The 27,078-nt window shown below is 37.7% G+C and overlaps 2 protein-coding genes and 1 non-coding gene across 4 annotated transcripts in view; 1 reads left to right on the top strand and 2 right to left on the bottom strand.

The window, feature by feature from the left end:
- Positions 1–11,000, bottom strand: part of chrna11 (cholinergic receptor, nicotinic, alpha 11) — a 37,765-nt gene extending 26,765 nt beyond the window's left edge. The window contains exons 1-4 of one of the 2 annotated variants that reach the window (XM_048202551.1): positions 10,867–11,000; positions 1,900–2,039; positions 1,403–1,447; positions 853–962 (exon numbers count right to left, since the gene is read on the bottom strand). In XM_048202551.1, the coding sequence (XP_048058508.1) occupies positions 853–962; positions 1,403–1,447; positions 1,900–1,977 (233 nt within the window). In that variant the 5' untranslated portion in view covers positions 1,978–2,039; positions 10,867–11,000. Of the gene's footprint in view, positions 1–852; positions 963–1,402; positions 1,448–1,899; positions 2,040–7,389; positions 7,577–10,866 lie in introns of those variants that run through there. The other variant, XM_048202550.1, reaches the window with a different exon arrangement.
- Positions 11,001–18,340: 7,340 nt separating this feature from the next.
- On the bottom strand, positions 18,341–22,122 carry rps27.1 (ribosomal protein S27). Its single transcript, XM_048202553.1, has 4 exons — positions 21,983–22,122; positions 21,257–21,365; positions 21,057–21,167; positions 18,341–18,579 (listed from the first exon to the last, which is right to left on the bottom strand). The coding sequence occupies exons 1-4, from the start codon at positions 21,986–21,988 to the stop codon at positions 18,551–18,553; spliced, it is 255 nt and encodes an 84-aa protein (XP_048058510.1). The 5' UTR covers positions 21,989–22,122; the 3' UTR covers positions 18,341–18,550.
- Positions 22,123–25,151: 3,029 nt separating this feature from the next.
- On the top strand, positions 25,152–25,223 carry trnap-agg. Its single transcript has one exon. It is a non-coding gene; the product is annotated as a tRNA-Pro (tRNA).
- Positions 25,224–27,078: the final 1,855 nt, after the last annotated feature.

Here is a 27,078-nt window from a genome sequence, read left to right on the forward strand (position 1 = left end):
GTTCAGGAAAGCCAGATTTGAACCACAAGCACCAAACATCAATGTTCACATTCAATAACCACAGACAAAGACAAAGACATGATTAGCCTAACAGTCAGATACAGTAATAAGGACGAAATCTTGATGCAAATTTAGGCAGTCATCAGATTTAGGGCTCTGATTAACTCAAAGTGAAAATTAAATATGAGAAAAGATTTCTGCGGTTCATAAGGTTATAACTAGGTATGAATGAATAATGTGCCTTTCAAAAATTAGCTTAAGGCCATGATTAAATTTAATGTACAACTAAGCAGCAAGCTCCCATGTGAATCAGCTCTGAATTAAAAAACGGAAAGTCTACAGCGAAGGATGTTAATAGGCTGTTTGGACACCAGCTCTTCAACTAAACGATCTGCTTTTGCCCAAGGACCAAATTTTCAGTTCATTGATCTGTAGTTGCTCTTCTGTTTAGCCTCACAGTTTGAATTATGGCTCCAATACCGCAATCCTCAATCACAAGCGCACAAACCTACGTCTGCTGATTCCAATTCCCAAGGATTTTTTACCCAAGCTCATGCGAGTTGCCATTTTTGATGCAAAAATGTTAACACTGTAATTACTGGGTTTCAGATCTATTACTTCATATCTCGTTGAGGGATGTAACATATACTTGTTTTTTCCCCAAAGCGACTTACAAATGAGAAGTATTCAGATAAAAGACAAAGATGGAAATATATAACATTACTTGGGCAGGTTTTTATTCCTGTAAAAGAGCCCCAGAGGAAAAGCAAAACCTTACAGGGGAATAATAATACTATTCAATGCAATAATAATGAAAAAAGTCTTGTTTCATAATTATAAATGCTTAAATACCTATTGTACAGCAGGATGTCTGGCGTCCACACTTGGTCTGTGGTGAAGCGAAGGTTTTTGACACCTGGGTATTCAGATTGGTTCCACTGCAGGTAATGATCATACCAGTGCTGAGGAATATATAGAGAAAGAACTGTTTCATCCATTTCAATACGAGCAAATTAATATGCTTTAAAAGGCCAGATTTAATAGTGGTGTAATGCTGATTACCACAAAAAATCATTTCGACTCATGGCCTTTAAAAAATAAAAAATAAGCTTGCAGTGATTCAATTACAATGGAAGTGAATGGGGCCAATTTGTTGGAGGATTTTAAAGCTGAAATGTATCATTTTATTGTACTTACATAAAATATTATGTTAAAGTGGGACATTTTACAGACATTTTCACAGTAATTTCATGTCAACACAGTTGTAAAAGAAAAGGATAGTAAGTGTTTTGTGGCCTTACTATTCAAACATTGATTATTTAGCATTTATGGATTGGCACCGTGATATAACACTAGGTCATTTAGTTATGCAAATACAAAGGTTTACTAAGACGTGGCTTACCATGTTAAGCCAGATATTGGAGGTCAGTACTTGATTTTTCTCATCCTGTGTGAGCAAAAACGGTTAGAGTGAGTTTAAAATCCATTGTGAGCTTAATGATGAATGTCACAGCATGACAACTGTAAATACCACGTAGGGAGTCAAATCAAACTGGTGGCAAAGTCAGTCAGTCAAAGCTGAAAATAGACCACTATTTTCAGCTCTAGCCAAATTCAAATAATATTTGAGACAAAGAACATCAATATGTTGGTGGTGACAGGAAAAGGGAAAACATGGTGAAACAAATGGATAAAGAATTTCATGAAACATCCAGAACCAGATAAAAATCTAATTTCAGACAGGACCATAAAGCAGCACACATAGCATTTAAGAATATATTGTTGGATTTATATATGGATTTATACAAGACAAGACGAACTAGATAAAATACACCTTAGCTTGCGTTATCAGATAACCATACTCCATAAAAGAAAATGAGGGGAAAAATTGTGCCTTACCACATCCATGATCTGTATCAAGCTCATAGATAGAGAGACAGTGAGAGGTTGAGAGTCATTGGCAACAGGCCTCTCCATACGGTTATAATCCTTCAGGAGGTTTTTCAACAGAGTCCGCTGGTATGGACCTTGCAACGACACTGACAGAAAGACATGAATGTACTGTACCACCCAGAACAGAGACTTCAAATTAAGACATCAGTTCACGGAGCCAAGACACATACAGAGAGACAGAGAGAGTTAATAAGATGTAAGTAGATAGATAGATAGATAGATAGATAGATAGATAGATAGATAGATAGATAGATAGACAGACAGATACACTGAACAAAATTATAAATGCAACACTTTTGTTTTTGCCCCCATTTTTCATGAGCTGAACTCAAAGATCTAAGACTTTTTCTATGTACACAAAAAGGCCTATTTCTCTCAAATGTTGTTCACAAATATGTCTAAATCTGTGTTAGTGAGCACTTCTCCATCCACCTCACAGGTGTGGCATATCAAGATGCTGATTAGACAGCATGATTATTGCACAGGTGTGCCTTAGGCTGGCCACAATAAAAGCCACTCTAAAATGTGCAGTTTTACTGTATTGGGGGGTCTGGGGGGGTCCAAAAACCAGTCAATATCTAGCGTGACCACCATTTGCCTCACGCAGTGCAACACATCTCCTTCGCATAGAGTTGATCAGGTTGTTGATTGTGGCCTGTGGAATGTTGGTCCACTCCTCTTCAATGGCTGTGCGAAGTTGCTGGATATTGGCAGGAACTGGAACACACTGTCGTATACGCCGATCCAGAGCATCCCAAACATGCTCAATGGGTGACATGTCCTGTGAGTATGCTGGCCATGCAAGAACTTGGATGTTTTCAGCTTCCAGGAATTGTGTACAGATCCCTGCAACATGGGGCCGTGCATTATCATGCTGCAACATGATGTGATGGTCATGGATGAATGGCACAACAATGGGCCTCAGGATCTCATCACAGTATCTCTGTGCATTCAAAATGCCATCAATAAAATGCACCTGTGTTCGTTGTCCATAACATACACCTGCCCATACCATAACCCCACCGCCATCATGGGCCACTCGATCCACAACGTTGACATCAGCAAACCGCTCACCCACACAACGCCATACACGCTGTCTGCCATCTGCCTTGTACATTGAAAACCGGGATTCATTCATTAAGAGAACACCTCTCCAAAGTGCCAGACGCCTTTGAATGTGAGCATTTGCCCACTCAAGTCGGTTACGACAACGAACTGCAGTCAGGTTGAGACTCCGATGAGGACGACGAGCATGCAGATGAGCTTCCCTTTTGTTTGTGCAGAAATTCTTTGGTTATGCAAACTGATTGTTGCAGCAGCTGTCCGGGTGGCTGGTCTCAGACGATCTTGGTGGTGAAGATGCTGGATGTGGAGGTCCTGGGCTGGTGTGGTTACACGTGATCTGCCGTTGTGAGGACGGTTGGATGTACTGCCAAATCCTCTGAAACGCCTTTGGAGACGGCTTATGTTAGAGAAATGAACATTCAATCCACGGGAAACAGCTCTGGTGGACATTCCTGCAGTCAGCATGCCAGTTGCACGCTCCCTCAAAACTTGCGACATCTGTGGCATTGTGTGATAAAACTGCACATTTTAGAGTTGCCTTTTATTGTGACCAGCCTAAGGCACACCTGTGCAATAATCATGCTGTCTAATCCGCATCTTGATATGCCACAGCTGTGATGTGGATGGATTATCTCGGCATAGGAGAAGTGATTTGTGAACAATATTTGAGAGAAATAGGCCTTTTGCTTACATAGAAAAAGTCTTAGATCTTTGAGTTCAGCTCATAAAAAATGGGGGCAAAAACAAAAGTGTTGCTTTTATAATGTTGTTCAGTGTAGATGACAGACAGACAGACAGACAGACAGACAGATAGATAGATAGATAGACAGACAGACAGACAGATAGATGACAGACAGATAGATAGACAAATAGATGACAGACAGACAGATAACAGATAGACAGACAGATAGATAAATAGATGACAGATAGATAGACAAATTGATAGACAGATAAACAGATAGATGACAGACAGACAGATGACAGATAACAGATAACAAATAGATGACAGACAGATGGACAGACAGATAGATAGACAAATAGATTACAGACAGACAGACAGACAGACAGATAGATAGATGACATAGATAGATAGATAGATAGATAGATAGATAGATAGATAGATAGATAGATAGATGACATAGACAGAAAGACAGATAGATGACAGATAGACAGACAGACAGATAGACAGATAGATACATAGATGACAGATAGATAGATAGATAGATAGATAGATAGATAGATAGATAGATAGATAGATAGATAGATAGATAGATAGACAGACAGATAGATGACATAGACAGAAAGACAGATAGATGACAGATAGACAGACAGATAGACAGATAGATACATAGATGACATAGATAGATAGATAGATAGATAGATAGATAGATAGATAGATAGATAGATAGACAGATAGATGACATAGACAGAAAGACAGATAGATGACAGATAGACAGACAGACAGATAGATAGATAGATAGATAGATAGATAGATAGATAGATAGATAGATAGATGACATAGACAGACAGACAGATAGATGACAGACAGATAGACAGACAGACAGACAGATAACATATAGACAGACAGATAGATAGACAGATAGATAGATAGATGACAGACAGACAGACAGACAGATAGATAGATAGATAGATAGATAGATAGATAGATAGATAGATAGATAGATAGATAGATAGATAGATAGATAGATAGATAGATAGATAGATAGATAGATAGATAGATAGATAGATAGATAGATAGATAGATAGATGGATGACATAGACAGAAAGACAGATAGATGACAGACAGACAGATAGACAGACAGACAGATAGATAACATATAGACAGATAGATGACAGACAGATAGGCAGACAGATAAATAGACAGATAGATGACAGACAGATGACAGATAGACAGAAAGTTAGACAGACAGACAGATAGATGACAGACAGACAGACAGACAGACAGATAGATAGATAAAATATAGACAGACAGATAGACAGATAGATAGACAGATAGATAGACAGACAGACAGACAGACAGACAGACAGAAATTGGTCTGAATATAAATCAGAGATGTAAACCTTCCCATTTGCTAATTGGTTTTATTAGCTTTTAGCTTAAAATTTGCTGTCGTAAATTCTCAAGAAATATATCAGTGAAAGACCCGAGTTTTAAAACTCAATTATTTCCCCAGAAAAGATGTTTAAAAGCCATGTGAAGAGTGTGTGTGTGTGCGCGGCATGTGTGGATAAAGAATGACTGAATGGAAGAGAATAAATTTAGCATACGGTTAAAAGCAAGAATGGACCCACTCTTGAATTTATAAGCCTACTCTCATTCACACTACAAAAACAGTGCCAGCCTCCACCAATAACAACAGATTTAATATTATCAGATTCCCGCTGGCATTCTCAACTGACTAGGACCACTAGCAGCAATGAAAGCATAACATAGAGCTTGTAGCATTACACCAATGAAACATCCTTCAGGGCGATTCTGTGTAGTTCAGCAAAAGCATCAACCAACGTATGACAGGTTTTCCCTAAAGCATCTGCAGGGCATGAGACTCAACACAATCAGCTGCATAATTACTAAGGTTAAGAAATAAATAAAGATGAAGGTGGAGGGATGCCATAAGCATTGTAGGAGTGAGGTAATCAGCCATATACCCTTGCAGTGATTGACAGAATTAAACAAACATGCTCCGCCCACCTACACATCTACATCCTGACACCTATACACCTACACATTTGAACCTTTCGCTCTTCAATCATTCAAAACATAAAATGTGTATATATTCCAGTGTTCACAGCATGTCTATGACTCTGCTATATCTAAAACCTTTTTTTCTGTGAATTAAATTACATGGTTTTCTTCATCAAAAACCAAAAAGAACACTGGACACCGTAAGGTGAAGGGATTTATTGCATTCGCATCTCTTTCAAATTGCATCTTTTGAACTTTTTCACAGAATGAATAAAATATATAACTGTGGAAAAAATTAAGCTTTAATTTAAACTCGAAATGTGCCAAAAACACTGCGAATATACAGATATCTCAAGCAAATGTTCTGTTTGGAATGTGACAGACGTCAAGGCCATTTTTATGATATTGATATTTTTTTAAATAATACTTAAATATAATTGAAAAAACATAACACTTAAATATCAGAAATATTTTTCTTAGAGAAATGATTATAAAACTTTCACAGACAAGATCCCTCATGAAAAATGTTACATTTTTTAGAGGTCAAAAAGATGAAAAATATTCTAATGGAAAGACTCTGTCTGTTTATACAATTTAATTTATTTTGATTTATTTTACTTGTGCGTTTAAACAGAAGCAACATTGCTAAAATTAACACCAGTTACCTTTCTGAAAGGTTCATGAATACTTTCTGGTAAAACGATGGGTTAAAGCTTCAATAATATCTGTCTACTGGTCAGAAGAACTTATTAAAATCATTTAAAGTCAGAATAAGAAGAATTTTGAAATTATTATTGCTATTTTTCAGTGTACATTATAGGGTCTCCCAGAAAACACACATAAAAATAATAAAAGAATAAAAAAAAGTCAGCAGAATCCTATAATCAGAAACGTAATTTCTATCAAAACACTGCAACTGTGCAAACAAACACTGAATATTCTGTGATGTGACATTTAAAAAAATTATAAAGAGAATTATTTATTAAAAGAATGTACGTGAAATTAATCCAGATGACCAGGTGTGAGATTGACAACCTAAATAAAAGTTCTGCTTTATGACAGACAGGTGAAGAGAGAGGGAAAGAATGAAAGATAAAATAGAGAGAGGCTTTCCATGGCAACACACACACACTCCCGCTTTAGTCTTTCTACTCCACTGCAGCAACATGTCCAAAAAAACAACCAGAGAACTGAATCTACAAAAGCATTCTGTGCCTCAGTCACCTCCATGCAGTCTATGTACTCATGGATTTAGAGGAATGAACGAAAGAGAGAGAGAGAGAGTGAGTGAGAGAGAAGACGGGAGGGGGAGAGAAGGTGCAATTTATGATTGCAGCTTCTAATTCTTCATGGCAAAGCAATTTTGTCTCATTCTCCCTCTTGTTCCCTCTGATTCAATCTGATTTTTCCCTCTTTTCTCTCTCTCTTGACTGCAACAGTGGTAAAAATAAATATATAAAAACATGAAACATCTGGGGGCAGAAGGTAGCCAACAGGCAAACAGGTTTGCGGAGCACACATATGCTAGAACCGAAAACAAAACAAGATCTTAAGCGGCTTTCTTTTAAATGTGCGTTCAAGTCTACATCGCTTTCCTGAATAACTATTTCATACACACACAGATTTATATACTTACATGCATGTGCACATAGTGAGGAACCTACCCTGGATCAAAGCGGAGATCCCACAGAGAGTGAAAACCAAAGAGTGCCACATTCCAGGAGATATGAAGGAAAAGCAGGGCAGAAAAACAGGAATATGTTCGGATATGGAGAGAGGAGGAAATATCCTGGTGGAGTGAAGGAGAGGAGAGGAAAGCAAGAGCTGGCTTGATGTAAGCAGTGGACAGAATAAATGTGGAAGAGAGAGAGAGCTTACCCAGTGATGTCGGCAAATTGCAGCGAGTGAGAGAAGGGGGAAAAAAAGACCTGATTGATTCGAGACTCACAAGTCAGCTCTCTCTCTCTCTAAACCCAAATCTCTGAGATTCCCTAAGAAGGACAGATGAATGAGAAGAAGGATTGGGAATACAAAGGAAGGGAGATCAAGGACAAAAAAGGGGGAAAGGGGAAACTGATCTTCCTGTCTACCTAAAATAATCACATTCGGTTTAATCTTCCACTGTTTTGTCTCTCTCTTTGTCCTACTTTCCTTCTCTGTTATGGGATTTATTCCTGCAATGAATTCTCAAAGTTAGATCTTGAGAGGAAGTGAAAAGTGCCACACTAGAAAAACTTTTGTTATACGGAGGAAACCGTTTCTCTTTTCAAAAGGTTTTCTTCTTTTTTTTTTTAAATTATCACTTACATGTAAGAGACTGATATGTTATGTGAGCAACAAACAGTGCCTTTAAATATTATATTACATAATATATTATAGGTTTGGGGTCAGTAAGATTTTTTTTTAAAGAAATGAATCATTTGATTCAGCTATTGCGAATTATATAGATCAAAAGTGACAGTGAAGACATTTAGATTGTTACAAAAATTCTATTTAAAAAATGCTGTTCTTTTAAAGGGTTAGTTCAACCAAAAATGAAAATTCTGTCATTTATTACTCACTCTCATGTCGTTCCACACCCGTAAGACCTTCGTTCATCTTCGGAACACAAATTAAGATATTTTTGATAAAATCAGAGATGTATATGACTCGTCCATAGACAGCAATTTAACTGACACTTTCAAGGTCCAGAAAGGTAGTAAAGAATTCATTAAAGGATTAGTCCACTTTTAAATACACTTTTCCTTATAAATTTACTCACCCCCATGTCATCCAAGATGTTCGTGTCTTTCTTTCTTTCAGTCAAAAAGAAATGAAGGTTTTTGAGGAAAACATTCCAGGATTATTGTCCTTACAGTGGATTTCAATGGCTACCAACAGATTGAAGGTCAAAATTACAGTTTCAGTGCAGCTTCAAGGGCTTTAAACGATACCAGATGAGTAATAAGGGTCTTATCTAGCGAATCGATCGGCCATTTTTGAAAAAAATACAACCGTTTATGCTTTATAAACAAAATATCGTCTTGAACGTACTTTTCGCTTCCGCATTCTTCATAACGCTTACGCTGAATGTCCTACGCCTTCCCTATTCTACTTACGGAACGAACGCAGCGCCAGTTTTGTTTTTTTCCGTAACTTGAATAGGGAAGGCGTAGGACATTCAGCGTAAGCGTTATGAAGAATGCGGAAGCGAAAAGTACGTTCAAGACGATATTTTGTTTATAAAGCATAAACGGTTGTATTTTTTTCAAAAATGGCCGATCGATTCGCTAGATAAGACCCTTATTACTCATCTGGTATCGTTTAAAGCCCTTGAAGCTGCACTGAAACTGTAATTTTGACCTTCAATCTGTTGGTAGCCATTGAAATCCACTGTAAGGACAATAATCCTGGAATGTTTTCCTCAAAAACCTTCATTTCTTTTCGACTGAAGAGAGAAAGACATGAACATCTTGGATGACATTGGGGTGAGTAAATTTATCAGGAAAAGTGTATTTAAAAGTGGACTAATCCTTTAAAACAGTCAACGTGACTGCAGTGGTTCAACCTTAATTTATGAAGTAACGAGAATACTCTTTATGCACAAAACAAAAATAACAACTTTATTCAACAATTTCTTCTCTTCTGTGTCATTCTCATATGCTGTTTTTGTGTCAGCGTTTCCAGGTTTTACGTAAGAATGCGGGCTCAGTATTCGGTTGTTAAGTCTGAAGTCACGCAGCAGCGCTTCCGGGTCCTAACGCTCTATCTCATACCACAAGAAAACAATGGTGCTAATATACACACACGATGTGGTGTAATACTAAAAAAAAAATTATAATCATAACCTTTATCTCCATATCAAAATTCCAGATGGCCAGACAATGATTCATCTTTTATAAATCATTAAAATATTAATGTTTGTGATGCTGTGAGCACGGAGACTGTTGTGTAGACTGTAAGTACTTAAAATGTTTAACTTTTCAAAATGATTGATGTTTAATATGAATAAATAGCACTCATAAACGGCTGTCGATGGCATTCTCAAGTGAAATGAGTCGAGGCTTGGACCCTGAAACGGCGTTCCTTACGTCACGACTTAACAAGTAGACTGGCAGAGGCTGTTCACATGAGCAACACAACGCATTTGAAGACAAACGAAGGTCTTACGGGTTTGGAACAACATGAGGGTGAGTAATTAATGACAGAATTTTCATTTTTGGGTTAACTAACCCTTTAAACTTTATATTTATCGCAGAATCCTAAAATAATATCCACAGAAAGCACAACTGTTTTCAATATTGATAATACTAAAAATGTTTCTTGAGCAGCAAATCAGCATATTAGAATGATTTCTGAAGGATCATGTGACACTGAAGACTGGAGTAATGATGCTGAAAATTCAGCTGTCTATCACAGAAGTAAATTACATTTTAAAGTATATTTAAAATAGAAAACAGTTTAAAATATAAAAAATATTTCAGCACAGAATAGAAACAAGTAAAGTAACACATTCTTTTTAAATTTACAACAAAATATCTGAACAGGCGTGAATTTGCATTTCCTTCAGCCTGAGGCTTATTCATTTCACTTTTGGTGTGAAAGGGCCGTTACATTTGCCAAAAATAGAACATTTTTGTTGTCATAAAAACAAACAAACAGCCCAGCCAGGATGAGGAAAAGTAAAGCAACAGTAACGTAACGCATTACTTTCCATGAAAAGTAACTAACGCGATTTTTTTTAGGACGTAACGCAATATTGTAATGCATTACTTTTAAAAGTAACTTTCCCCAACACCGCCTATCAATATCCTCATCAGCGACACTTTTTCATCTTGATACGCTTGTGTTAACCAAAAACGTAGTAGCCTGCTTTTTGTCCCTGAAGGAGAGAAAGTAGCTAAATTAATTATATTCAGTGGTTTTAATAGGCTAAGACACTAAACGTATGCAGCAAATTTTCTTTTTCAGCTACTGTCATGGCAACCGTCATGGCAACAATTTGAAGTGACATTTGCCAAACAAATCAAGTCTAAACATTTATTCCGTTAGAAAAATATTCAGTGTATGACTATAAGCAAAGCTGTTGTATTCACCCGTAGGTATATAGCCTAATTTAAAAAAAAGTTAAAGCAGAGAAAGTAAGTTATATGGCAACTTACCTGAATAATATACATCCGGTTTGATGTCGGAGGTATTTAAATGTCTAATAACTGAGGTTTGTTACCGCCAGATCAACGCAAGAATGTTTCATCGGACCGCGCGTTCACGTTTGCATTCTCGTACTCGCGAATATATGCGTCGGCCTGTATTTCTGGCCTGACTATGCCTGCATTAGAAAAAAAATGCGGAAAGCTTTGAACAGCACTACACAACAACTAATGTAAAAGTAGCAATAATCATATAACAGTAACTTAAATTCACCATGAAATCAGAATTGACAATTCTTTTTCATTTTTTAATGGAACATTGCAGTATTTGTAATAAATGATTTATCTGTGCACATCATTATTTTTTAAATTCATGTGCCCTCATAATCTTCTATCAAAATAACTTCCTCCCTCTTGCAGCAATATCTAGGCTGCATCTGAATTGGCATACTTCACTACTATATAGTAGATGAAAAACAGTATGTCCGAATTCACACTTCACAGTAGGCCTACTCATAAAAGAGTGGGCAAAAAGTATCCGGCTCTCCTATTACTTCCGACGAGATTCTGAATGAATCGACATGCTGATTCATTATGCTCCGAAGCTTCCTGAAGCAGCGTTTTGAAATCGGCCATCACTATATAAGTCATTTTTTTTTTTTTTTTTGGTGTACCAAAAATATTCTTGTCGCTTTATAATATTAATATTGAACCACTGTACTCACATGAACTGATTTAAATATGTTTTTAGTACATTTATGCATCTTGAGAGAGGAAATGTCATTGCTCCCTATGCAGGCCTGAGCTATCGGATTTCAACTAAAATATCTTAATTTGTGTTCCGAAGTCTTACGGGTGTGGAACGGCATGAGGGTGAGTAATAAATGACAGAATTTTCATTTTTGGGTGAACTAACCCTTTAAGTAATTACTTATTCAAAATAAGTACCTACTCAAGAGAGTATGTGATTTCGAATGCAGCCCTCTTCTCTTCTCAATTGACGTGTTTACTGGCACGAGGGTGGGACAACCTGTCACTCACAGACATGAGGTCACAGCAATAGCAAACACTGGCCCTGTCCCAAATGGCACACTTCATGTGCATTTTCGGTCTTGTGGACTTACAATGGCCACTGCGTGCGCATGTCCTTTAAGTCCAAAAGACCGTTGGGTGTCCCATTCGTCAGCTTAAAGAAGGGTGCTCGTGAGCGCCCCCTTTGCGGCTGCTATTCGCCCTCGTTGCGCATGAACTGCTGAGCCTGCAAGACTGTGAGCTACGCGGAGGACTTTACCCAGCAGTCAAAGTGGCATTACGTTGTGAAAGTGCGGACTCAGAGGAAGACCGTGAGGGTTTAGGGTGCCATTTGGGACAGGGCCTATAACGATCCAACAATCCAATCAATTCCAATCAATTCCTGATTGGATTCAAGTCCCAATCAAGAAAATGGATCCACAATCCGCTTGTTAAGATGTGACGTAAGGAATGCCGTTTCCAGGCCTGAATATTTTAACAATTTATAAAAGATGAATCACTCTCTGGGCATCTGCAATTTCGGTATGGAGAAATGGAGAAAGGGTAGGATTATAATTTTCGGTAGTATTACATCACATCGTGGGTGAATATTAGCACCGTTTATTGTTTTCTTGGGGCATCTGGTAGAGTGTTTACCCAAAAATGAAAATTCTGTCATTTATTACTCACCCTCATGCCGTTCCACACCCGTAAGACCTTCGTTCATCTTTGGAACGCAAATTAAGATATTTTTGATGAAATCCGATGGCTCCGTGAGACCTCCATAGGGAGCAATGACATTTCATCTCTCAAGATCTATAAATGTACTAAAAACATATTTAAATCGGTTCATGTGAGTACAGTGGTTCAATATTAATATTATAAAGCGACGAGAATATTTTTGGTGCAAAAAAAAAAAAATCAAAATAACAACTTATAAAGTGATGGCCGATTTCAAAACACTGCTTCAGGAAGCTTCGGAGTGTTATGAATCAGCGTGTCGAATCAGCCGTTCGGAGCGCCAAAGTCACGTGATTTCAGAAGTTTGGCGGTTTGACACGCGATCCGAACCACTGATTCGACACAAAAGAATCATAACGCTCCGAAGCTTCATGAAGCAGTGTTTTGAAATCGGCCATCGCTAAATAAGTCGTTGTTTTGTTTTTTTGCCGCACCAAAAATATTCTCGTCATTTTATAATATTAATATTGAACCACTGTACTCACATGAACTGATTTAAATATGTTTTTAGTACCTTTATGGATCTTGAGAGAGGAAATGTCATTGCTCCCTATGAAGGCCTCACTGAGCCATCGGATTTCAACTAAAATATCTTAATTTGTGTTCTGAAGATTAACGAAGATCTTACGGGTGTGGAACGACATGAGGGTGAGTAATAAATGACATTATTTTCATTTTTGGGTGAACTAACACTTTAACAAGCGGATAGGGACTTCTATTTCATGCCAACTTCAATCATTTATCTGCAATGCATGCCGGGAAATCGCTACATTGTGTAATATGAAATTGTTCAGATGGTTCTTTAATGCTGGTTGGTGCAAAATTTGGAGTAATATTGTTGTTATAACACATTCAAAATAATTCACAATTCTTCGTATCTCCGAAAAACCTAGATACAATGTGCTAATTGCTTTTTAACGGCCTGAAATTGTCAAATATATTGTATGTCAAATATACAAAAAATTGTAAGGCTTAAAGTCAAGTATGTTCAGGCACGCTTGAGTGTGTGTGTGTGCGTGTGTCTTAATGGGATAACGGAGATTATGTTGGAGGGGGTTTAATTGAGGAAGTGCTGGTATATGCAAGTGGCACACAGTAATGTGCTTAGTTAAACTCCTCCTCTCATTCGTCCTGACGAAGTGCTGAGACAGGGGCCGGGGAATGGGAAACCAGAGAGCGAGTGAGAGCCCTATAATAGATTACCCTATTACTACAGATGCCCTTCGGTAGCCTCTTCACGCGGGGAGGGAGCCGAGGTGATCGGAGCTCACAGTCAGGCATCTGGAGAGGCTTTCACACCCCACTGCTCTCTGAGAGAAAGCCTAACAGCAGTATAACATATAGATATGTCATAGAAAACAAGCGTTTAATATATCACCTAAAAACAGCGGCATTAAAAATGATGATGCCTAGATGTTTGATTGCATTTAGTTTACCGGCACAAAACTGTTGTTCTTAAAAAAAGGAATGCTGAAAAGCTTAAAAGCATGTTTTTGTGACAAGAAAAAGAGTGTAAACTTAAAGTACAGCAGGAATTGATTGGATCATGAAAAGTGGTGATTGCATAACAGAATGGAGCCGGACCTGAATGGAGTTTCGGGATTGTGGCGACTGAAGGTCAAGTTCACCCTTGAGAGCATCTTGATGTAGGCTAACACAATAAATAAATGTTAGGCTATTTTTCAGCATGAACCAATAACCCACACAGCCTTGGGGTTTTTAATCTTTTAGATGTAAAATATGAATCTCCTTATCAGTGCTTGAAGTGCCGGCGTTGTGCCAAGCTTCGACCCCCTGACAAATTATTACCCCCCTCGTTGAAGTCGCTACCTGATTGCCTAATCTTAACCCCACCCCTAATCCTAACCCCTCCCCCACACCTACTCCTGAACATAAGGGGGGTAATAATCTGGCAGGGGGTCGAAATTCATCACAATACCTGTACTCCTGATGCTCAGTTCAAACTGTGTTCCTGAAGATGGGAGGGCGCAAGGAAAACTAGCAGTATGCTAAAGGTAATAGTAGAGAAGTGCTGGTGTTGTGCCGAATTCTGACCCCTGACAAATGATTACCCCTATAGTGTTGGTAGGTTTAGATTGAGGTGTGGGGGAGGGGTTAGGATTAGGGGTGGGGTTAGGATTAGGCAATCAGGTAGCGGCTATAACGAGGGGGGTAATAATTTGCCAGGGAGTCGAAATTCGGCACAACACCTGTACTGCGTACCGGCACGTACCAGCCCACTCATATGAGGGACCCCAATCCAAAAATTTAAAAGACATCTATATAGTTTCTTGCATAAAGACCCAGTTTATGCTGTAAGAAAAATCATAAATATGTCCAAAATATTATTTGGAAAATACTTGGTTTCTATTAAGCTACATAAGCTACAAAAAAACATATTTTTTAGTATATTCACTTAAAGGGTTAGTTCACCCAAAAATGAAAATTCTGTCATTTATTACTTACCCTCATGCCGTTCCAAACCCGTAAGACCTTCGTTAATCTTCGGAACACAAATTAAGATATTTTTGTTGAAATCCGATGGCTCCGTGAGGCCTTCATAGCCAGCAATGACATTTCCTCTTTCAAGATCCATTAATGTACTAAAAACATATTTAAATCAGTTCATGTGAGTACAGTGGTTCAATATTAATATTATAAAGCGCAGAGAATATTTTTGGAGCGCCAAAAAATCAAAATAACGACTTATTTAGAGATGGCCAATTTCAAAACATATGCTTCAGGAAGATTCGGAGCACAAAATCGAATCTGCTGTTCTGAGCGCCAAAGTCACGTGATTTCAGCCGTTGGCAGTTTGACACGCGATCTGAATCATGATTCGATACACTGATTCATTTGTGTTCCGAAGCTTCCTGAAGCAGTGTTTTGAAATCGGCCATCACTAAATAAGTCGTTATTTTGTTATTCTTGGCACTCCAAAAATATTCTCGTCGCTTTATAATATTAATATTGAACCACTGTGCTCACATGAACTGATTTAAATATGTTTTTAATACCTTTATGGATCTTGAGAGAGGAAATGTCATTGCTGGCTATGAAGGCCTCACGGAGCCATCGGATTTCAACAAAAATATCTTAATTTGTGTTCTGAAGATTAACGGTTTTACGGATGTGGAACGGCATGAGGGTGAGTAATAAATGACAGAATTTTCATTTTTGGGTGAACTAACCCTTTAATTTCTAGACCATCTGTAAACTCTCTAGACCCCCTTTGCTCATCCTGTTTAACAACTTTTTGCCAACAAAGCATGGTTTGGTGACCAGTAATAAGGCATTCATAACACATATGATGTAGTCAAAACAGAAAAACACATGTGCTGAAGATAAAAAGCAAAAGTAGTGACACCATGTGGTCATTTGGGGAACTGCATTTGTGCAGGACAAGAAGCTGGGCTCTTGCTTGAGTATATGAAAGGAAGAGAGAAAGTGTGTGGTATTTAGACTAATGTTCTTCCTAATAGGAAAATTATTATCCATAGCATGAAGGCATTGTTCCATAACATGGTTCATAGGAGAACACCATGTGGTAAAGAAGCATCCTGATGATTTCATAAAGAAAAATAAATAAGAGAAAGAACTGGAATTTGCAAAAGTTTTGAATCTTGAGACTTGTCCCATGAGGCTGCAGTTTCATTCCAACAAAGCATCATTAGGCAGCCACAATTTGCAGTTTATTTGGTTAAGGAGGGACACAGACAATTTAGCCCACTGGCCTCGTTCACGGAGGGTAGAGAATACAATTGAATTGATTTCATCATATTATCATTCAGGAACCACTGAAGATAGCAGTTCGGCAGAGAGAAGCAATCAACTAATGATCTCGGAAACTAAATAACACGACACCACTGCTTCCTGACAAAGGCTGCTATCTGTCATTGTGCTGCACTGTGAGAATTTAAATGCTGCGTAAATGGGTTTGAGTATTCTAGCACACTGACACATTCCTGCATTTAATAGGGAATTATTGACAGCTCCTCTCATACAGTATTGTAAGCCAACAACTTAAAAGATACGTATCTTGTTTTGGTGTACCACTTTATCTTGCAGTCCTTCTCTCAGGTATTGATGAACAAAAATGTCATTCACTGATGCTATTCGAACACTTCAATTCAACACACAATGGGTCACAAGGTTCAATAATAACCCACTCATGTGTCTTCAGTCCCATGGCCTTGATAATGAACGTCAACTCTGCGCCTTTTAGGACTTTGGCACACAGACGCTGTTTGAAAAGCGATTCAGAAGCATGCCTCAACCTCAGCTTTATGGCTCTTGTATTATGTGAAATAGCATTGTATTTTCCCACAACTTAAGATGGGAATTCTCATGGAAAACGTACACTATATCTAGTTCTAGTATTATTCAAATTTAAATACTTGCTTCCACTCAGTGTTGGTCCAATTAAATATGTGCCGTTTTGTTTTAAATTTATTTAAATGAGTTTGTTACCAAAATGTGGAATGTTACACGGTTTAAAACCTGATTTGTGTTTTTATATTCTAGCAATAAATATTATTTATCCTTTGTTTTACCAGGATAGTCTCATTGAGACATAAAATCTCTTCTTCCAGGTAGTCCAAATTTCCAAGTTTGGTGTCACTAAGACTTTTGATGAATTCTATACTAATTTTATTTATCAATAATTCATAAAATTGACAGTATAAATACATTTACAAAGTTAAATATTTCTATTGTAAATAAATGCAGTTCTTTTGAACTTTATCAAAAAATCCTGAAAAACAATTTCCACAAAAATATTACGCAGCACATTTTCAACATAAATGTTTCTTGAGCAACAATTCAACATACTAGAATGATTTCTGAAGTATCATGTGACACTGATGACTGGAGTAAATGATGCTAAAATTGCAGCTTTGCCATCACAGGAATAAATTACATTTAAAGAAAAAAATATATAAATATATTAAAATAGAAAAGTTATCTTAAATTGTGACAATTACTTGTTTTACTGTATAAATATCAGGGACGTTTCCTAAGGGAGGCAGTGCCTTCTCAAAAAAAGCGGATGAGAAAATAATCCATATTACAAAAATAAAACACAAATATTCGAAAATGTATAAATCACTTGTTTTTCTAAAGTAACACCAGCAGCTCAAGCTACAGTGGGACGTCTCTCTTGCCTCCCCTGAACCCATTGAGTTTTTCCAGACTCTCTAAAGCATGCGGTCAAGTGGGTTTGGTGGGAGATAATTAAGAATGGGGGGAAGCCTTCATCACGCTGATTGGTTATGATTGGTTTGTGCGATAAATACCAACTTTTCGTTCATGAATCAGTCTGAATGAAAAAAAAGTTTATGGGAAGACTAATTCAAAAGTAAACAATTCACCCACTTAAATATCACCACTGTCACGTAAAAATCTAATTTTTTATTTTTTTTTCCCAATCAGCTTGGTGAAATTAAAGGTACATCTCATCTCGTTTACCGAGCTTGAAGACTGAGGATCTGAAAATAAGTTGACTATTAAAAAGAAAAGTTGAACATTAATTCACAAATAAAATGTTTAAATTATTACCGCCTTTAGTAAAAATGCTTAAAAACACTAAATTGATGAGATTTATACTTGGATTTAATAAACAGAACATTAATAACATTGTTAATGTAAAAGTACAAAATAGAATTGTATTACAAGTAACATCATTCTGATAAACTAATTCATGACCGCTTGAACAAAAAAAACCTCAACAACATCATTGTAGCCCAAACATTTTATTGAGACAGAGAAAAAGAGACATTAGGTTGGAGGGTATTCCGGTCGGTTCTTCAGACCTCTCAGGGTTCTCATAATCTCCTCATCTCTCGCTTGAATAAAATCAGGCTGCTGTCGCTGAGGCCGGTAAGTCTCCTCCCTCTCTCTCTTTCCCTCTCTCTCTCTCTCTCCGAGGAAGCATCCAGAAAAGATCTTAATGCTGCTTCCTCCGGAAGGAACACCCTGAAGGAATGAAAGTAAAAGAGAGGTCATAAAAAACAACCGCTAAGCTCATTAACAACAAAAGCATGAAGAACACCCCACAACGCCCTCAGACATTTGGAAGGCAGTATTTGTTGTTATCCTGTACTCTTCTGTGAAGTATAATTTCTGTGCCTTTAGCAGCACCAAACTCAATGAAAAACAAAGATTGCAACAATTGATGCAAAATTGGATTTCAGAGCACTACCACATCTTCTATTAGTTGGACAAACATAATCCCACCAGAGAGCTACAGAATTTATGCTTTTCAGGAAACTCAACCTATGAACAGCTTACTTGGAGTTATCAAAATATTATGCTGGAAAAGAAGGCATTTTATTACAGAAAACTACACTTCACCTTTGCTTTTTGCTTTTTGAATCTCCCTTTGCTTCTGCCAGCACAAAGCCACACAAAGATCATCAGGACTCAACCAAATAAAAGTCTGTTCCAAAGCAGAATCACAATAACCTCAAACAGCCTGAGTATCTGTTACCATCAGATAAATATTTGCAAGAGTTAAGGTTTGCAAGATATCAGAGAGATTATAATGAACTGCAGACCTATGACAACAATGAATATTCAGAAACAATATCATGCACATCAAAACCCCTGTATTACTGCAATAACCACAAATCATAGACAAAATCAGCTTGTGCAAACAAACAATGACTATGAGTTAAGAACTTCAGCATCTAAACTCACAATAAAGACTGCAAATGGTGTCATACTCAATGAAAAACTATTTTAATCTGTCATTATTTGAAGTCAGAGGCAAAATAATGTTTGCACTATTCAGCAGCTGCTAACTTATGGTGCTTTTCCACCGCATGGGACGGTTCGGTTTGGCACGGTACGACTCGCTTAAACAGTACCACCTCGGTGGAGCTTCCAAGTGTGCCGTACCGATACTAAATGTGACGTGTAAACACTGCAGATCCGTTGCGACAGTGTCAGCATTGGTTTTCAGCATGAATGCCGCAAATAACAAAACATCCAAAATGGGAAAGAGCTTTAGACAAGGATTTGACAAGAAATCTGAGGTATATTTTTACAGACTGCCGAAAGCTACAGAAAAAAGCTTTTGAATAGCTGCATTTCACAGAAACAACTGGACTCCAGGCAGAGAAATGTGGATTTGATCAGTTATCATTTTGTGTCAAAATGTTGGAATTTGGGGTAAAACCATACCCTATATATTGTATTGACAACTCATCAATTAAATATTTACCATCTTATATTCTGCATAATTGGGTGTTTTTAAATAGTTTTAGGGTGTACTCACACTAGGCGCTCTGAACCAAAGCCCGGTTCGTTTGACAAGTGTGATCGCTCCGTTCCGTGCCCGGGCGTGGTTCGTTTAGCCGGCCCTGGCCCACTAGGAAGAGGTGGGCCAGAGCGTGGTTCGGTTGGGCTCGAGCGCGGTTCGCATGCAGTGTGAGCGCCAACCATGCCTGAGCATGGAACAGTTACTACTTTTGTGTGCGCTACTGTCATCATTATGACGGCAAACATCTTTATTACTGCTTTGATAGTACATTTATCAATTCATGTAATAAATTTGTGTATTTGGGTTTATAACAGGTCTGATTCTCAACTTATTGATAAACAAGAATTGTAGTTTGCGAGTAAAGCTGCAAATTCTTCCATTAACGTCAGCTGCTTTCGTAATAATCCTCCGATACGTGCTATTGACAAATCGCTGCTCGGCATAAATTATAAATACTATGATTTGAAGATATACTATACTATGATACTATGAGCCCAACCTTTAGTTAAATTGTTCGTTTTACTTGCGTTTTCGCAGTTTGCCCTATTAAATCCAGTCATGCAGCTCTTTTGCCACTCAGTCCAGCTGAGGGAGGGTGTTCCGGCAGGAAAGTAACGTCAATGCATACACTCTATATGATCAGTCTATAATCCCACCCACTTTAAAGCGGAACTAAACTGCAGTGGAAAAGCAAACCAAAGTAAAGCCGAGCCGTTCCATTTTGTACAATGCAGTGGAAAGGCGCTGTTAAAGTACTGTCTGTCGTTCACTTACTTCAATGCCCTTTACAATACTGTGTCAGTGTTAACACCATGGCTAATATTTATACTGATATTAATGGAAGCTACAGTGTCCAATACATTCATTTTTCAAGCATAGTATGAAATAAGTGTATTTTAAATGTGCTGTATTTGAAAAAACAGCATTTTTTTCCCCATCAGATATACGCAATTCACTTAGGTCATATGTCTTAGGTTTCTGATTCTTATAAAGTAACGCTTTATTTTTAAAAACATATCTACTACAGTTAATGTCAAACCTCATTTCTTAAGGATATAACATTATTAGAATAACAAAAACCCTCATAACTCAGTAACATGTTGCGATAAACAACCAAACTGCTTATTTGATTTTTCCATCCCACTTTTGCTCTTAAACTTGTCTAGGTTTTCTAAAAACACAAACAAACCTTCTGTGAGTCGAGCTTTGCCTCCAGTGGGCTGACACAGCACAGTTGAGCAACCGACACAAAGCACGACCGTCTGTGCGTGGCTGAACACCGTTGTGATCTTATAACATCCTGATACACAAGAGAAACACATGATTAAGACCATCCATACACTGACAGGTACAATCATACAGTATATTGATTATGTGAAGGACACTCACCTGGACACTTGACATCCATGAAATAAGAATTGGGACTCTGTACGAGACGCTTCTTCTTGTGCCTCCTCCTCTCCTCCTCAGGGGTGGGGTGCAGCAAGTCTTTTGCGAGCTATTTACATAAATAACATGGTATTGCATGAGAAAGCTGCTTTTAAACATCATTTGACCAGCAATTTTACTTTGCATAGACTTGTATTGAAATATGGTGAGCTGCCTAACCACACAGCATCTTTGGGCATTACATAAGATGCCCAAAAATATTGTCTACATAGGCAGCTCACTAGATTTTGAGGCAGCCATTTAAAAGCCCTTGCGCCTTGGTAATTTTCAGTTAATTTAAGGAACTTCAGAGAGCTGCATGGAAACGTTTACAGTCATTAGTAACATCTCAAGTGTAGGCTTTAAACAATCTAGCAGTTTTAAAATTATGATTGGATAATGTCAGATTGTATAAACACGTCGACACTTAAACGTGCGTCACATTACAGTTAAACGTCCATGTTTTGTTCTATTCTATGTACGCCGCCATCTTGATGCAGAGCGCGAACGCACGCTGCCGAACCCTTCAAGACTAAGGACTCGTTTTTATGTTCATCTTCTCGTTCATGCGGAAACGCGCACACTCAGGTCAATAATATGGATATGTTCGTGAACGCGCTTCGATATTTAGGTCTTAATGACTTGTAAGAGGTGTATATTGACATGTTTTTGCTCTCTGGTACTCACTGGCATGTTGGCGAAGATTAAGCCGCTGCCAGAAAGGAAGTTCCAAGCGGAAACAGACGAATATCATCCGAAGAGCGCGGACGTGAGCGGAAATGCGTCAGCGGACGTAGAGCGCGGACATGTTGGTAGAGGCAGATGAGGTCAATAACAGTAGGTAATCCAGATATAAAACAAGTTATTTACTTTATTTATGTATTTGTGTTGTTTGTTTTTCATATTGGCTATATTTTTTGTAAATCTTCTTTCCCTTGGGCTGTTTTTATTTTTCTTTCTTCTCCCTATTTTTGAGTGTTATACTGTTATATTGTAGTAGGCTATCTGAATGAAAAAGATATAACCTAATAAGGGTTTAAAATGAAATATATACTGGAAATATATGGTGAAATTAGCTTTTAATTAGCTTTAGACTATTTTTTATTAATTACTACTAAAATTATTGTATAAACAAAAACATAGCCTCCTAAAAACTATGGTATCTGCATGGGTTTTTTCAGACAATATATTTTATGGTTACCTTTGTATTTTAATTTTGAAGTTCCTTCAAATACCATGAAGACTAAATATCCTGGTGAATGATTATGACAATTATTAGTAGACCTACTATAGTCATTGTATAGGCCTCAAAATTCTGTGGCATAGGCAACTCGATACCATGGTATTGTTTTCTGTCGTATTTATTATTCCTATAATACACTTGCATTGATTTATAAGTCTGATATGAGTATTATTCATTCGTTACTGTTTAATGAGGAGGGTGTAATGAGGTGGGAAAAGTTCTGAGGTTGAATTTGCAGCTGGTGATGGGGAGTGTCTTTTTAGGGCTATATGAAGTACACTAGCTAATAGAGCATACTTGAAGTGAGCAGAACTCTTAGGAGAAATCAAGACTGCTCGCTTCCAGCTAATCATGAGAGACAAGTGTCTGCAGATGTGGCCACCCAGAGACATCAGACACTGGCAGCTGGGAAGCATCATGGGTCACTGGCTGCAAATGCTGTAGCGGCTCCTGATCAGCATTCCTGAACAGACAATTTATCTATATGGGATCAAGGGGGGTTTGCCTACAATAGAATAATAAGAGTTTGCTGATCCTGCATGGCTACATGCCCAGGGTTAACCAAATGTAAAATAGGATGTTCAAGAGAAAATGTTGGGCAGGTTGAAAATAATTGCCTATTATTTTGGTCTGGTTATCTTTATCACATTGAATTTATTCAGAACAACCTGAGGTAAACGGGCCATGGTGTATTTCATCAGATAAGTGAATTGTGGTCAGGTAATTTATGCAGGCTGTCCTGCTTTGGCAGTAATCTTTGAAAGATCTCTAGTACATGTGTAGACGATTTGGCTCAAATGGTAGAGTGCCTCTCAGTATGTGAGACAGCTTGATCAATGCCTGCCCATCTGAAGAGCTGAAACCCCATTCAGATAGTAGAAGTTACCAGCACTTATGCAGCCATAGTGGCTTTAGACAAATTCAGTTTACTTGATTGGGCATAATGAAACTCCCCTGAAAAAAGAGAGTATTTAAAATGTGACTGTGTTGTCCTGTAAATGACTTTACCTTGATAAAGGTGATAAAGAATAGTTTGGTCAACTATGTATATTACCAATAAAAACTAATAGGCTATTGATTATCATTTGAAAACAATTACAAATGTAATTATTAACATAATCATACTAGAAACATTTGATTTATTCCAAAGGACACTTTTACTTTTATTTATTGGGATAAGGCCCGGTTTCACAGACAGGGCTTAGCCTAAGCCAGGATTAGGCCTTAGTTCAATTAGGGGACATTTAAGTACTTTTATAAACGTTCACTAGGAAAAAAAGGGGGGAAAAAACATTACTTGTGTGCATCAAAAACAATGGCAAAATTTAAGATATGTCAGTGCAAGTTACTTTCAGTTCAAACATGCATTTTAGTCTAGTAATAGCTTAAAGGGTTAGTTCACCCAAAAATGAAAATTCTGTCATTAATTACTCACCCTGATGTTGTTCTACACCCGTAAGACCTTTGTTAATCTTCGGAACACAAATTGAGATATTTTTGTTGAAATACGATGGCTCTGTTAGGCCTGCATAGCCAGCAATGACATTTCCTCTCTCAAGATCCATAAAGGTACTAAAAACATATTTAAATCAGTTCATGTGAGTACAGTTGTTCAATATTAATATTATAAAGTGACGAGAATATTTTTGGGAGCCAAAAAAACAAAATAACAACTTATATAGTGATGGCCGATTTCAAAACACTGCTTCATGAAGATTCAGAGCATAATGAATCAGTGTGTGGAATTAGCGGTTCGGAGCGCCAAAGTCACGTGAATCCAGCAGTTTGGCCGTTTGAAACGCGATCCGAATCATGATTCGACACAAAAGATTCATAACGCTCCGAAGCTTCCTGAAGCAGAGTTTTGAAATCGCTATCACTAAATAAGTTGTTATTTAGTTTTTTTGGCACACCAAAAATATTCTCGTCGCTTTATACTATTAATATTGAACCACTGTACTCACGTGAACTGATTTAAATGTGTTTTTAGTACATTAATGGATCTTGAGAGAGGAAATGTCATTGCTCCCTATGCAGGCCTCACGGAGCCATCGGATTTAAACTAAAATATCTTAATTTGTGTTCCGAAGATTAACGAAGGTCTTACGGGTGTGAAACGGCATGAGGGTGAGTAATAAATTACATTATTTTCATTTTTGGTTGAACTAACCCTTTAAGCCTGGTCTGTGAAACCAGGAGAATGTTACAATCCAGCATTATGATGTGTAAAACGATTTTTACACATTGGTTGTTGGTTGTTTAGAATACAAAACAAGATTAAAAATGAAACTAAATTGAAAGTTGTATTAGGCCAGTGAATAAGATCTAGGCTAATATTTTCTAAGGTTTAGAAACGTCCTCTAACAAGCCCGTTAAACACAAATACGTTGTTATATCATAAGCTACTGCATCTTTCATGGTCATCGTCACTCAAACACTCTCGTTAACAGTATAAGAGTAAATGTGAGGTTTAGCGTTACAGGCTTACAGCTGCCTGGTAAAAATCTTCAAATTTAGCGTATATGCGTCGTTTGTTTCTTTTCCCTCAGATATTCCGCTATATAAGTCGTACTGTAAACTGACGTAAATGTTACACAGGTTCACTTCCGTACTGGCTCGTTGGTCTAGGGGTATGATTCTCGCTTAGGGTGCGAGAGGTCCCGGGTTCAAATCCCGGACGAGCCCGGTGTTTTAACACTAAAGCCAATAACCACACAGTCTGTATTTCATTAAGTGTCTAGTCACGTACAGTAGCCCAAGGCGCCTGTCAGACGTCGCAAAGTGTAGTAGTGTGGAAGAACCTCCAACCAAGACTTCTGAAAAATCCCTTTGGCTCATTGAGCTTATTTATAGCCTAACTTCAAAAAATAGCAGGTAGCACAGTGTGTTGTAGCAACGTGATTTGTTCTGTTTTTTTAGGTCCTTTGTTAGGAAAGTGTCTGATATGAATCTAAATGCAATGTAAAAGTGTAAATGTAATGCAAATAGAAAACAGGACACAAAATAATGTTACAATCTTAAAGTGCCTTCTATTTCCAGTTTCTTCAAACATTTGGCCATAACTGGATAATGACATAATTAGCATTTTATTAATTTCTGGCATAGCACAGACCTCATTTCATGTTTAAAATAATGTAATGATGTCATGTGACAAATACTCTAAGAGAATTTGACAATTGTTCATCAATGCGTAATGCATAATCTTCCATTCTGAACATAGATGTAGTTTTCATAAAATCCTTTGCGTTTCATCCAGTGTGTTAGATTGGCGAGATCACAATGGCTATCAGTTATTTATCTGCTCCTCCTGATAGGTGGAGGTGGAGATGGCTCCGTAAGGATCCACAACCGTTTGAGCGCAACGCACGACAGTAACAAACAAGAAGAGGCAGAGAAGAAAGAGAAAGAAGAGGGCAAAGCCCAAATCCACATCGATCTCCAGCCAGGATACTGGCGGCACTGGCTGGTCCATCGGCGATGTGCGTTGCTCCAGAGATTGCTTGTGTTGAGAGTCAATTAAAGACCCGCCAGAGCTTGTCAGTTCTAGTCTGCACCAATGCTGATCGAATGGTTCACCCACAAGGAAACTGAGATGTTATCCACTCTACCTATGTTATAGTTTCCTTGAAATTTAGTCAAATTCCTTTGGTAGAACTGGGACAGAGTAACTCCTCTGGCAAATGTGCAATTTCAGCATTTGCTTTTTTGATAGGAGATCTTCACTGTTCTCTTGCGAATTGGATCCCAGAATACGAGAGTGCTTGCTTACGGTGAATAAAGCCACATCACCCTGATTAAAAAGGAACATCGTTATCAAAATGAAGCAGTAACATCATACAGGCAATGTAACTAAATATTTGCCGCCCACATTTCATGTGAAATTAATTAAGGCATGATTAATCCTTATATGAATTATAAATCAACTGAAATCAAAATAAACTTGGCTCTGTTCCTAGTACTTCATCAAGAAACAAGACAGGAGGAATATTGTTTACTGACTAGGTAGCGGTCTAAGTTGCTGTCACATTAGCTAAATTTTAGCGAAAAGGGCCTGTTTTCTCTTGTCAATATAGTGTAGTGATGTATAAAGCACCACTCACACAGAAGTCACTTTCAAATCAAGCAGATTTCTGTTCATCAACTTGGTGACCAATTTGAACCCTCTGCGAAATCTGTGGGGAAAACTTTCACCCTCACATGAAATTCTGATCACATGGATTCTTATTGAAATGACTGTACTTCGCCCATAAAGATTTGCCGAACAATGGTAAATGGGATTGCAACTAAAGGGAGCGGTCACATTTACATTTGTTCCAAGGGTTCCCAGATCTTTAAAAAATTTCCAACCCAAAGCCGACTTAAAACCCACCCAAAAGGAATGAAAACTAGCCCAATTTCCCCCCGTCCAATCACAGTTGACAGCTTCAGGATTCCCATAAAAGGCTAGTATGTTTTTATGTAGGCTAGTATGAATATATTTAATTTTTCATTCTGTATTTTATTCCTCTTCAGTTATTTATTTATTTGGTAGCCTTTTAAT

Source organism: Megalobrama amblycephala, linkage group LG9 (assembly GCF_018812025.1).
Source record: "Megalobrama amblycephala isolate DHTTF-2021 linkage group LG9, ASM1881202v1, whole genome shotgun sequence".
NCBI classification, from domain to species: domain Eukaryota; kingdom Metazoa; phylum Chordata; class Actinopteri; order Cypriniformes; family Xenocyprididae; genus Megalobrama; species Megalobrama amblycephala.

Excerpts from the sequence above, each read along its gene's own strand:
- rps27.1 (XM_048202553.1), bottom strand. Across the intron at positions 21,168-21,256 it reads CATGGATGTCAAGTGTCCAG|GATGTTATAAGATCACAACG; the intron begins GTGAGTGTCCTT and ends CTTGTGTATCAG. Across the intron at positions 18,580-21,056 it reads CAAAGCTCGACTCACAGAAG|GGTGTTCCTTCCGGAGGAAG; the intron begins GTTTGTTTGTGT and ends TCATTCCTTCAG.